Source organism: Diplotaxodon limnothrissa, linkage group LG2 (assembly GCF_057381915.1).
Source record: "Diplotaxodon limnothrissa isolate DT_005_m linkage group LG2, D_limnothrissa_male_GT1.1, whole genome shotgun sequence".
Classification (NCBI taxonomy): Eukaryota; Metazoa; Chordata; class Actinopteri; order Cichliformes; family Cichlidae; genus Diplotaxodon; species Diplotaxodon limnothrissa.
In genome coordinates this window covers 38893746-38906957 of record NC_140597.1, presented here as the reverse complement: position 1 = coordinate 38906957, position 13212 = coordinate 38893746, and the positions used below count along the sequence as shown (strand labels likewise).

At 41.3% G+C, this 13212-nt stretch overlaps 1 protein-coding gene across 1 annotated transcript in view; it reads left to right on the top strand.

Annotated features, from left to right (window-relative positions):
• enox2 (ecto-NOX disulfide-thiol exchanger 2) overlaps positions 1–13212 on the top strand; it is a 123461-nt gene that overhangs the window by 90891 nt on the left and 19358 nt on the right. The window contains exons 6-9 of the mRNA XM_085363490.1: positions 4174–4407; positions 5706–5918; positions 8580–8686; positions 12650–12764. Coding sequence (XP_085219616.1) covers positions 4174–4407; positions 5706–5918; positions 8580–8686; positions 12650–12764 — 669 coding nt within the window. The remainder of the gene's footprint in view (positions 1–4173; positions 4408–5705; positions 5919–8579; positions 8687–12649; positions 12765–13212) is intronic.

Genomic DNA, 13212 nt, shown 5'->3' with positions numbered 1-13212 from the left:
TGGTTTAGTCCACGATAGGGGCATAATGTGTGTCTGTTGTTGACCACACGGAGAGTTACAGAGATTTTTTTTTTGTTACCGGAACAGTTGGTCGCACCTGTGCGACCAAATATTTATTTTTAGTCGCACCACTGAAAAATTTGGTCGCATTTGCGACCAAATTGGTGGCACTCTAGAGCCCTGCCCTCTTTCTGATATGAGAACTGCCTTATTCTGCTGGAGACATTCATAAGAGAGTCTGCTCCATGTTAACATAGCATGACGATAACGTAATAGCATCACACAGTTGCTGCAGATTTTTTCAGTTGCACCACAACCCGAAGGTGCTTTCCTGGATTGCGATGGGGTGACTGTGGAGGCCTTTTTAGTACAGTGATCTAATTTCCATGTTAAGGACACCAGTTTGTGATGGTTTGAGCTTTGTGACGTGGCATGTTACCTTACTCAAAGTAGCCATCAGAAGATGGGTACAGTGTGGTTATAAAGGGATGGACATGGTCAGCAGCAGCACTCAGGCTGCGGTGTTGAAACAATGGATTGCCAGAAAACATCCCTCCAACTAGTGCTGGGCGATATGACGATATGTATCGTGTGGACGAGAGAAAAGTGTCTTCTATCGTTTCTAACCCAAATTTTATAAATTATTACATAAAATATATAGTTAACCCTTTACAACCGGTCGGAGCAGGCAAACTCCGTTTTACCTAACTATTTTTAAATCCCTGTAGAACTGGAACCACGTAAGGTAGCGAAAAAAAATTTTTTTGCATGTGAAACCGGAGTCGTACTTACATCTAATGCCATCAGCTTGCCCTAGGTCACGATTTCCTTCCACATATAGCTTTGCAAACATTGCATAAGAAGCACTTGCAGCAACAAAAGCATAATATTCCAGAAACACGCTTTGCTGATGTTCATAACACTTCCTACGTTGGCATATACGTCAGCACGAACTATCGCACATCCGCCATTACCTGCCCGAAACCGGAAGTGACGTCATTTCCGCGAAAGGGCCTTATAAGCCTATGTTGGTGTTTTTAAAAGTCATGTTTGATTTTATGCTTTTCTGTATCGTTTCTGGGATGCTTAGAAATTATAATTATAATATTTATTTTCATTTTTCCTGTAGTATATAAAAATTAGTGTATCTCAGAAATAAAACTATGAAGACACTCAAAATAAATTTCTCGTGGTTGGAAACTATTTTGTGCAACTTTTTTGTATTTACAGTTTTGAGGGATAAGCCTCTTAAATTTTTCTTACTAGAAATATATGTAAAAACAAAAAAACAAAAACGATTTTAAATTTTTTGTAGTTTATTGCACTACAAATTTTTGCAATTTATATAGTTACTATGGACTTAATGCATACATATTTTTAATATTTGGGCTATAACGGTTGTATTGATGTATGGAAACTTGAAATGCTCCCACAAATGGCACTACAGCATGTAAAAACATAAAGATAAGCTCTGGCGGACTTGGTTCTATGGTAGGTCTTAAAGGGTTAAGTAGCCTGTGGCAAATATATTAGTGTTGTCTTCTCACTATACATGCTCTTAACTTTATGCAAGAGAAGATAAAGTATAAAAAAAATGATAATTTTTGCAAAGAAATTCCGTCTTGTGGTTTGCGACCTGGTGCTGCTGTACGTGCACCCGGATTTGCGACATACTTTACGGTAACTCACAACAAAGACTGCACCCTCGGCACTTGCTGTTTACAGACTGCGTACTTTCTAGATGACCACAGGTCAGGTGGTATATCGTGATGTATATCGTTATCGTGATATAAAATAATTCATATCGTGATAAATATTTTTTCCATATCGCCCAGCACTACCTCACACCACTACAACACCGCCAGTCTGATACAAGGCAGGATAGATGATGTTTACACCAAATTCTGACCCTACTGTTGCCGCAGTAATCGAGAGTCACCAGTCCAGGCAGAGTTTTTTTCCAGTCCTCCATTGTCCAATTGTGGTGAGTCTGTGTGAATTTTAGCTTTATATTGCTGTTCTTAGCTGACAGGAGTGGCACCTGCTGCAGTCTTCTGCTGCTGTAGCCCATCTGCTTCAAGGCTCAGTGTGTTGTGCGTTTAGAGATGCTCTTCTACGTACTTTGTTTATATCAAGTGGTTAAATATTCAAAATCCCACAAACAAAGACCTTTTGGATATTTTTTTCTTTCTCTGTAAAATCTAGAGATGGTGGTACAGGGAAATCCCAGTAGATCAGTGCATTTGTAATTCACCTTCAGCACCCAAGGTTAAACTTTGTGGCTATACCACAAAGAAGAGCATTCAATTATTAAAAATGTTTTCGTATTTCTTTATTAGACTGAGCACCATCAGAAATCAAAAACTGGCTAGTCTCTATTAAGTCACTTAAGGAAAGAGATCTAAGCGGAGTTTTCTACTACAGGTGCCAAAAAAATCCATTTACCATGAAGGCAAAAAACCTCTACTAACCATGTATCATTGGCTTATAGGCTCCTATATTACCACAGTAGCTTCTGGACTACAGACATCTTAAATCTCTCAGAGCAAACACATTGTCCTGTGTTCCTGCTCCCCCCAAACTCTTAACCCAATTCAGGAATATTCTCTGCGTTATTGTGTGTCCATGCAGGTAGGTAGGCAGGTGTGTGTATGTCTGAGTGTGGGTTTGAATGAGAGACCCGTCGATTTCGTCCACATATACTCTTACAGTGAGATGTGGGAGTGGGGGTCCATATATTAAAGTGTTGACAGAGCTGTGTAGTTCCCCCATAAATAATACCACACACACACACACACACTGTGCAAACACTACCTAGAAATGACACCCACTCAAGCAGCCCACACCAAGATCTCCTCATATGAAATATTGGAGCAGTAGTAGACTGGGAGCCTGAAGCAGAGGGAGCAGACAGTCGAGACCCTGAAATCGCGCTCATTTCTTTTCCTGCTTTTTTTTTTGGTTTGTCGTTGTTGGCATCCAACACTGTTTCACCCTCTTTTTATTTTTCCTTTGATGAGAGTGTGTTGTGTCTGTCAGTAAATCACTCTGCACATCATTACTTTGCTCAGTTGGAAAACACACTCTTACACGTGTGACCGAAAACACACGTTGGATGCACTTTGATCATTTCGAAGCAATTAAATCACAAAATGGACCAGATTTCACTTCAGTCCACAACCAGCCATTAGTGGAAATTGAGTAAGGAGGGGAGAGTGGGGATAAGTGGGAACTAGTGTGGAGAAGAGTGGGGGTAATGAGGGATATTGTGGTGTTTCAGTGCCACTAGAGAAGTAATTGGCCTCTCTAAGTCTCCCTTGTGTATTCCCAAAAGGATGCAGGCCTTCTGTACTCCACAAACCCTACAGCTAATATATCTTCTCAAACCAAGAGATCTAACAAGAAAAAGAGAGTAATGATGAGGGCATGCTGGAGGTGAATCAACTCGTAGATCCCAATAAAAAGTGTCTTCACTGGATTTTGCTGGATCTAAATACACATTGTTGAAAGTAATGGAAAGTGTTTTACTGTTGGCTCAGAGGAAATCCCCAGTGGCACCGACTACACATACCTTTTTAGAGTGTCACTCCTTTCAAATGTATTGCTTTTCAGTTCAGTCAAGTGTAACTTAAATCATTTTTCTCAGTTTTTCGAGCAGTGTAGAAGGTGTAAGACTAATGGAGAGTACCAAAGACAAATGAGCACGGTTTAATAAGAAACTGATGTAAACGGGACGTACGAATTTGACAGATGTCCGGGATTAGAAGCATTCATGCCTTGCATTGCTTTGCTGCAGCAGTCTACGTGCCACAGGAGGCTGCGTAACTGTTACTCTGTGACGAGTGATGTCACATGTTACCCTCTACTTTTTTCCCTTCGTGTTCTGAACTGTGAAGTAACAAATGAAACCAGAGGCTTTGTGAGACAGGAAAAATGTAGCAGTGGTTTGGACTAAATTCTGAAATCGTTAGGCTAACATGTAACACCTGTGATCACGCTGTTACTAAGCAGATTGCACATCACATTATAAAAACTGTGTGCACAAAGTTGTTCACTTGTACTGGTACGTTTACCGTTGCTCCTTCTGCTCCTCCACATTAGTTTCTCTTAAGCGCCTCCTACTTCGTTCGACCATTATTTCTCTTTTATTTACAATTTCCGTTTCCTTCCTAGGTTATCGTATCCGTTTGGGTTCAAGCACAGACAAAAAAGACACTGGACGCCTCCACGTCGACTTCGCACAGGCCAGAGACGACCTCTATGAGTGGGAATGTCGCCAGCGCATGTTAGCCAGAGAGGAGCGTCACAGACGCAAGATGGAAGAAGATCGCCTCCGGCCACCATCCCCTCCTCCCATCGTCCACTACTCTGAGCACGAGTGCGGTCAGCTGGGAGACAAGATCAAAGGTAGACATGGATGCTGGCAATCTGTGAAGCATGTACAATGAAAAGCATGCAGGATATGACAACACAAACATAAGAAACACAGATTGGCAGAAGAGAAGAACCTGTCGCATGTGTGGAAGAAAATCATTTGCTTCTGTCACATTGTTATTGAGAGAATACAAAAATAGGCCTCATGGTACTGTCTTTATTCATGCAATCCAAAAACTGACAAGGTAGATAATAAGTCATGACAGTGGTTGAGTACTGCGAGTGTGTGTGCTTGCAGGGATTTCCCAGAGCAGGACATTACAGGAACAGCCATAAACTGCAGCCGGTAAATCTGAGAAAGTAATTCTGATGTTCTAACAAATTTGCTTTCAAAAGACGAAACGGCTGTTAAACACAGTATATCAGTTTACTCTCCCCTCAGCAAATGCTTGTCTCTTATCTCGTCCTCTCTCTTCTACTCTCCTCCCTGCTCATCCTCTCTATTTTTTTCTTCTCAGCTCTTTCTCCCGTTCTCGGCTTTCTGTCGAGTTTCTGGCTGAATAAACTTGTTTCACTAATGAGCAGTGACACTTCCAGGTCTCAGTCACAGTTGCCTAATAACATAATGGCTGTGACTTTGTGCCTCTCAACCATCTGCGTGAGTCTTTTTCAGCTCTCCCTTCCCCAGCCTTTGGTGCGAAGAACTCCAGCACTGTGCCGTTCTAGCCAAGGATTTGTTTCTGATCACTTTGGGCTGCTGTTGTGAAAACTTTTATCCCAACTATTGCTTCAGATTTAGGTTTTCTTTCCAAAGGGGAAAGAGGATTTAGCCGTTTCTCCCAGGCAGTTGTATAACTCAGATCCTGCTTTTAATGACAAGACACCTATAGAGGAGGTTTTCACCAAGATCCCTATAAATGGGTGCTTGTCTCTGCCCTTAGCTGTTGTTGAAGTCCACAAAGTTATTTGTTTCCAAATATATAACTGTGTCATAATTTGTTTTTCTTTCATCCAGAGGCACTTGCTTTTAATGTTTCCTTGCTCTTATTAACCCTGCTTTTATTTTGTATATGGTCAGTACAGGAGAACATGTTTTTAATATTACAATGTTCCTGCGTTTCACAGTTTATTATATGAAACATTTATTAGTGACCAGAAAGCAGAGCATATTTTCAGCCTTATGGGATTATAGGTGAGAAGTCTCTGCTTTATCATCATGCTTGGTGTTTGGTGCACTCCTCTCCTACTCCTCTCCTTTCGTGAGACTGTACAGGGTACAGCACGTTTTTTCTTTTCCGTGTCAATCGTAACTCTTACTCTTTCTTGCCCAGATGACGGCAAATTTCCTGAAGCGGTTCGTGTGCTCCTGACCTGGCTTGAACGAGGCGAAGTTAACCGCAGAAACGCCAACAACTTCTACTCCATGATCCAGTCCTCCAACAGCCACATCCGCCGGCTGATGAGCGAGAAGAGTCAGCATGAAAAAGAGATGGAAGAAGCCAAAGACAAGTTCAAGACTGCTCTGGCTGGTATACTGGCTCAATGTGAGTTACTACAGTCTGTCTCTCACAAACACACACTTGCATATTTCAATATTTACACTGTATATACTGTAAGTAAGCTCCTTATTGTGCAATGCAGGAAGAGGATATGATGGCATGAGTCAAATCCTTTTTGGTTCAGTGTAAGTTTTAGGATAGCACACCCACATTGAATGTAAATAGTTTGTAAGCTAGGCAAAGGCACCAAGAATCCAAATCAAGCCTGCATTCTGGAGAACTGTAAAAAAGTAAGTATGACATTGTTCACAGTCTCTCACATGATGCACAGACCGTGTGCTTGCACACAAATGTAACTACTGACCGACACACTGCGGATTTAAAGGTTAGGCTTAATAGTGTCATAGCTGCCCTCTTGTCTTGTACTAAATTGTTGTTGGGACCATGGCTTAAAGGTAAGTTTAATTTCTTTCCTAAGAATGAAAATGGTCTGTATTTATATAGCTCTTTATTAGTCCCGAAGGACCCCAAAGTGCTTTACACGATCATTCACCCATCCACACACACATCCACACACTGGTGATGGCAGGCCTGTTTGTTGTTGTTGTTGTTGTTATTGTTGTTTTGTATTGGCCATTCTCAATTATTTCAGCCAAACATAAATTCTTAGCTTTTTCCTGATACTGTAACTCAGCCTGTGGGGGAGGCTTTATTTGTCATAACAGTTAAAGTCTGTCTGCTTTACTACTTGCCGTCCACAAATTGTAGTTTGTGAAGCTATATGTCACCTTACAGGATGTCTCTTATCCCAAATTTAACAAAAACATGTTCACTTAATCTTTAGTGGTATCTATTGTTGCATACAGTCACATTGCATATGCCCAGGTTTTGAGATACTGGCTTCTGCTGCTACCTCACTAGATTTGAAGTTGTGTTACTTAAAGCCCTGAAAAAAACAGACTCAAAAGCACATTGCTTCTCCAGAAACTCCAGATAATTGACAGTGAAGAGGTTGTATTTGACCGACTTTCTGCCGTGTCGAAGACGAGTAGTATACAAAATGTATAAATATTTCCATATATGCTCACAGGCCTGAAAGCCTGTCTGAACATGTGCCTCTCTTCTTTCCCCTGACCATCGATTGGATCCATCAAATTACAGGGTGCTGGGAAGATGATATTGATCCTTGAACTGTGCTATCTCTCACCACTCTGCAAACACACACACACCAACGCACACTTAACTGGAGGTCTTATTGGCTCCCCCTCTGCGTGAGTTAGGGCTTCTGAGATACACAGACCACCCATGACCACCTGCATGACAACAGACGGGTAGCTGGTGGTGGAAAAATCACTCAGTTGATGTACTGCACAGAAGACAAAATCTGACACAGAATATATTTAGACCCAGAGCAGCTGTCCCCAACCACATCGCTTCCAGAGTAAATGGAGACCCTAAAGTTAAAGGTTCTGGCTTATTGCCTCGTGCTAATTAGGCACGATGACCCGAAAAAACTCAAAGTCCAGACTCGAGTCTCTACCCTTTAAACGACTTTGTAGTTACAGTCGTGTAAAAGGTTTTAGCAGCGGCATGGAGCTTATGGCATTTGCACAGGAAAAATAAATCAGGAACACTCTTACTTGAACAACTTGTTGTCCTTGGGCAAGGTTCTTGAGAGCCCACGTCTGCAGTGGAGCTGCATTGTGGTCAACGGTAGCATACTGAGAGTCGGCCTTGGTTATTTTTGTCCCTCATTAAACAATAAGTCTGCAGCCATGCTCGCAGCTCTGAGACACTGTACTCCTTCCTTTCTTCAAGTCACATGTGAGGTACTATAATTTGTCTTTTTTAACTAGTATTAACTTCAGCATCCAAGATGTAATTATGACTGGAAAGCTGACATTTTTGGGGAAACCTGTGATATTCCCAACTGGCATTTAAAAGCACCTGAACTGACAGGAAAAAAGAAGATATGAGTAACTCTTCAGTCAGTGTCAAGATTGAATTCGGTATGTTCAAATTTGTTAGACATGGTGGTGTATTTGGCTAATTGTAAGCCACTCGGTTTAATTATACCATACCTGTTAAATGCAGATTACCCATTAATTTGCTTGCTTGTAGTAAGAAGCTGAGTGAAGTAGCTTCCCAAATATGTGCCTGGAAATATTTCAAGATAGCTACAGAACTACAAGATGTTCCTTCAGAAAATTTCAGGGGAGTTTATCCTCTGGGGTTCATGAATAACTGCCAAGTTTAGTGATCCAGTGGTTATGTTTGTGTCAGCTTGAACTAAAATAATCAATTTGTGCTATAGAGCCGTGTTGGTAATTAAAGTCAAGAGTAGACATGTGCTAAAGAGCAACTGCTCTGCAGAAACCAGTTTGTCTCATATAATTCAAGCACGCTCTGCGGAAATTGTATAATTTATTGAACTTTTGCTTGTGGGAACTATCTGATCACTCTCCCATAGGATGATGCACTGGCATCAGCTGGTAAGTAGAACACACGCATGCATATACCACTGAACGAACACACACACTCTCTCACACACACACACACACACACACACAGTTCTTTACATCCCTAGTTGACTCCGCTTTTTCACTCCTCTGCTCCTTCCCAACTGTCCTCTCTCTCTTTCTCTCTTTCTCCCTCTCTCTCTCTGTCTTTGGGTGGTCACTGGTCCTTCCCTGCATCCTGCCACAGTTGAACAGATTGTGTCTGTATTCCAAGCTGCTTCCAAACAAAAGGCATGGGACCATTTCTCCAAAGCTCAGCGCAAGAATCTGGACATGTGGCGCAAACAAGCAGAGGTTGGTACATTTTGATTTAACTGTGTCAATCACATCATTTATGGAAAAAATTAGTCATTATCCCACTTTGTTTTACGCCTTCTCAATGTAAAGCTCTTTAAAATGTTGTTTGATACCAAAGAGGTGATGGTAATAATAAAGAAATAATAGGAAAGGGCAGAGCCCTTGTAATAGTAAGTACTTTGACTGAAGCAAGGCTGCAGAGCAGGTGCCTTCTCAATCGAGTCATTGCGAGATCCAGACACAGACTGAGGCCCAGACCTCTGCCCTTTCCTCCTCCACTCCTTCCTCCAGCCTTGCCTCCCCCATGAAGAGATACAAGGTGCTTGGTGAGTCTGTTTCTTCCACCCCTAAGTGTGTTCAAGAAGAAAGGTAAATCTGTACAAGCCTTCCCTGCCCTCTTCACCAATAAATTAGAAGATGTTGATTTTGGGGGGGCTTTTTTCGTTCTCTGAAGTAAATGATTGAGGGACATATATTGAGAGCTAAAAGCATATTCATTTTCAAGTCTAACAGCACTTTTGTCATCTGCTGTCTGCTTGCTATTTTCTCTCTCTGCCAAATGGAACATTAATTGACATGATGATGGGTTGTATGTAATGGAGGGTCTGGCATGTGTTGCAGTCCTGCGTCTAATGGACCATATATGAGCATATCTGATTGGTAAGTTTCTTTGAACCATAGTATGAAAAACAACCGTTTTAAGATGCAAGTTAAAGCCCAGTTAAGATGCTCATTAATAACAAAATAAGTCATAGCAGAAGCAGCAGTCAACTTGTGCAAAAAAACTTCACATTGAAGGTAGGTGGTGGTGCAAATCAGAAATGTCGCTCCAATTATCAGATGTACTGCAGAATTATGAGCATGGAAATTGTGTTTATAATGGCTCATGTTAAGGCCTCTGAGTAAGAGAAAGCAGAATGATGCATATTTAATTGCACATGCTGCCATCAGGAAAGACCCTTTTGTTTTGTTGCCATTCCTCACTCAGTCCTTAAGCAATACACTCACTGGCGAATCATACTTTTGTACATATATAAAAACATACTCTTAGATATTGAAAGTTTTCAAATCTCTTATGCTGTGAACAGTGTTTACATCAGGCCTTGGGGTTTTTTCTGTTCTTTTCCTGCCTTGCATACATTTGAGTGTACAGTATGACCCTAAATGTAAACAAAAGAGACCACGGTGGGTGGACACTGCTGCTAAATATGTCCTGATACAAGGAAACATCCCTGTTTGAAACATCCTTCGAAGTGTTTTCTCTTCAGGCTGTTTTACACTTACAATCGCTGAGAAGCGATTTAGACACTTCGTGACATTGTGTGCTTGTCTCAAAGTGAGCGATAAGTGAAGTAATTTCAACTCTAGCTGTTGGGTTGCATAAACCCGAGTTGAGTCTTTATCTCTGGCTGTTAGGGCTCAGGGCCTGGGGAAAAGTAATCGTAACTAGCGAGGTCATATGCAACCGGTAGGCGTCTTCAAGTATAGATTATCCTAATAAATCACTCGGTGCCCTTACTCCCTGTACATTCAAACACTGTGAGGTGTTTTAGTATCTGTCAGCTCATTGCTTTGGATCAGTCTGGCACTTGAGCTTAACCTGCAGCAGGCAGAAAAAAAAACTCTTCTAAAATGTATTAAATAAATAGGGAACAATTACTCACGTTAGGTATAGAAAAAAACCAACCTCTAAGGAGGCAATGCTCCTTTATGCTTCACTGAATGCTTACAATTCCAAAAAGTGCACTTGCATTTCATGATTGCTTACAAGAAACACATCCACGCCTATATTGCTGGGTTGGTACAGTGCACTCAGCTGCGTGAGCCGGAAGCTGTTACCTTTAGTTATATATGGACGTGTAACAAGAAGTGTGAAAGGCAACTACACATTGTGTGTGAAGGTCAGAGAACCAAAACAATGGGTTTAAAAAGTCAAAAACTGCATGTGGCTGTAGAGGTGGATGCTTCGACTTTAACCATTAAAGCTGATCATTTCTTTACATTACTATCAAATAATGGTTTTATTTTGTTCATGCCTATCTGTCTTAGAGGCTGTAGTGCTTGCAGCCGCTGTCCAGTGTATAGAGAATAGGTAAGTAAGTGTGTTTGTTTGGGGACAGTTTAACATCAGAGGCAGCCAGTATCACTCTGTGGCCTAAAGGCGAATAATAGAGGAACGGGCGGCGCTGTTGAGGAGCTGCAGCTCACAGGCAGAATCAGACAACAGCTGTCTCTCTGTTTTTATGTGGTGTGTTTGTGTATATGCAGTGGATGTGTGCTTGTGCACAGAGGGTTGTTTCTCCACATGTGCTTGTGTGTTTCGAGTACCTGTTTGACCTGTGCCACGGGCTCAGGCTGATAACATCAGCTGACAGATGGTTTTAAATGTATTTACTCTTGGGCTGCTTGGGCGGCTTTTTTGCTCCCTCCCTTAGAAATTGTTATTTCATTGATTTTGCACTTTTTATCTACTGATGGTGTTTGTAAACACAGCACATATGTGTCTTTCTGTATTTATTTCAGTAAATACTTGTTTTCATGTTTCACTGTCTTTATTTCATTGATTGCCTAAGAGACACCCTGTTGATAATGTGTCCGTGTAGTTGTGTGTAATACATGAAGAGAATATCATGCTTTGAAAAAACTCCTTTGAAAGACACTAGAGGCTCATGCAGGCTTGTTAAGTGATGGCTTGTATGTTTTGCTTTTGTTCTAAAGCATAAATCATATATTTAATGATTTAACCCTTGTGTCGTCCTCGGGTCAAAAATGACCCCTAGGTGTATGGCAAACAAGTGTATGGGAATCCCGAGGACAACACAAATAAATGGAGGTCAAAGTTTAAATCACTTTTGATCGCTAAATGCTGTAAATGAGTGAAGTCGCAGGAGAGAGGAGTATCATGGTGAGATGATATTGATCGATGCCTTTGGCTTTAAATCGGCTGCCTCAAAGTTCAACCGTTAAGCTGCAACAAAGGTTGAGCTCTATAGATGATTGTGCAGCTGTTATATTAACAACTGCTTTTATTATATTCATTAATATGTGTTGCATACATGTGTGAATCAAGTCCTCACCCCTTTTGCAGCACAAGCTAAAATATTAGGCCTGTCAGAGCATGTAATCGAGTATCTAATGCATCGTACATCTAAATTAGCTGTGCATTATAATTCTTTCGAGATGTATATTTTACACTAAAATGCAAGCATGTTACATAAAGGTCCAGACACAGACCAAACAATGAAGATGTGGTAGGATAGTCTTAGTATTAACAGTCGACCATATGTTTATTCGTTTGTTGGTTTTGACTTTCTCTCAGCACAAACCTGGAAGGTTTTGTCTCAATTACAGCCACTCCATTTCAGTGGTATGACCTTAATCTTTAAACCATTTTGAAACCTGCTTCTGGTTACTGGTCTCCAGATGGATGTAGTCATTAGCGATTCTGTCTGTGAGGGTGAAATGAAATGGTATTTTACAGTTACTGCTGGTGTTTCCAGATGTGCCCTCAATTAGAATAAAACATGGGCATAAAAACCAGCAGCAGGCGCAATGTGCACCGAGACACTTATCATGGTTTGTTGTTGTGAATCAGTGTGTAGTGAAATTGAGGAGCTTTGATTTCATTGACAGATGGTAGAGTTGCATTTGTATGGCTGCTTTAATGTGTACTGTTTTTCTCCAAGTACAAAACGGTGAGGTCTCATTGTATATGTGCTACCATATACCCCATTTCCGAGCCATAGAAGGAACTGAGCCCTAGCTCTGATATCATCCTTTTTATCTCTCTGCAGCTGCACTCCTTTGTTCTGTACCAATATGTTAAAAGTTTTCCTTTGCAGCTCAGTTTTCCTTTAGCGTCAACTTTGAAGGAGTTTACTGATCAGCACCTGCTAAAATGTGCATCACTCTGGAGTCTTTGCAGTTTTGACCCGTCGCTCTTTTCACTGTGTTTTGCAGGAGATTAGAAACATGCACAACGAGCAGCTGATGGGCATCAGACGAGAGGAGGAGATGGAGATGTCTGATGATGATATGGAGGATGCCCCTGACAGCAAGGACTCTGAGGACTCAGGTATGCATATGCATCCACAGTTCAGCACTTCTGTCATCTTGACAGGAAGTACACTGATCACGATTTCCAAAGGATCAGCACAGAGACTGTTAAATAACTGAGGGAGACAGCTCTGTTTGACTGAAACGACAGTAATCATCCCCCAAGCACCTGACATGCCTGCATGAATAAAAAAACACATTCAGACTACATCAAGTTGCTGACAATATGCAGGCTAGCCTGAGTTAATGTTGAACATAAGTGCTGAATGTCATTCACCTCAGTCCACCCCAGTGAATGTACACATAGGAGCATGTACATGTGCCAATCTGTCCACATCTGCCAGCTGCCATCTAATTTCAGATTGGGGTATCACTGAAGTGCCATAATCTTCTGTTGCTCCCTCAAAGGAGACTCTTTGTGTTTGCTGAAGCAACAAAAGTTAATGATGCTGCTAATCCCTCAAACC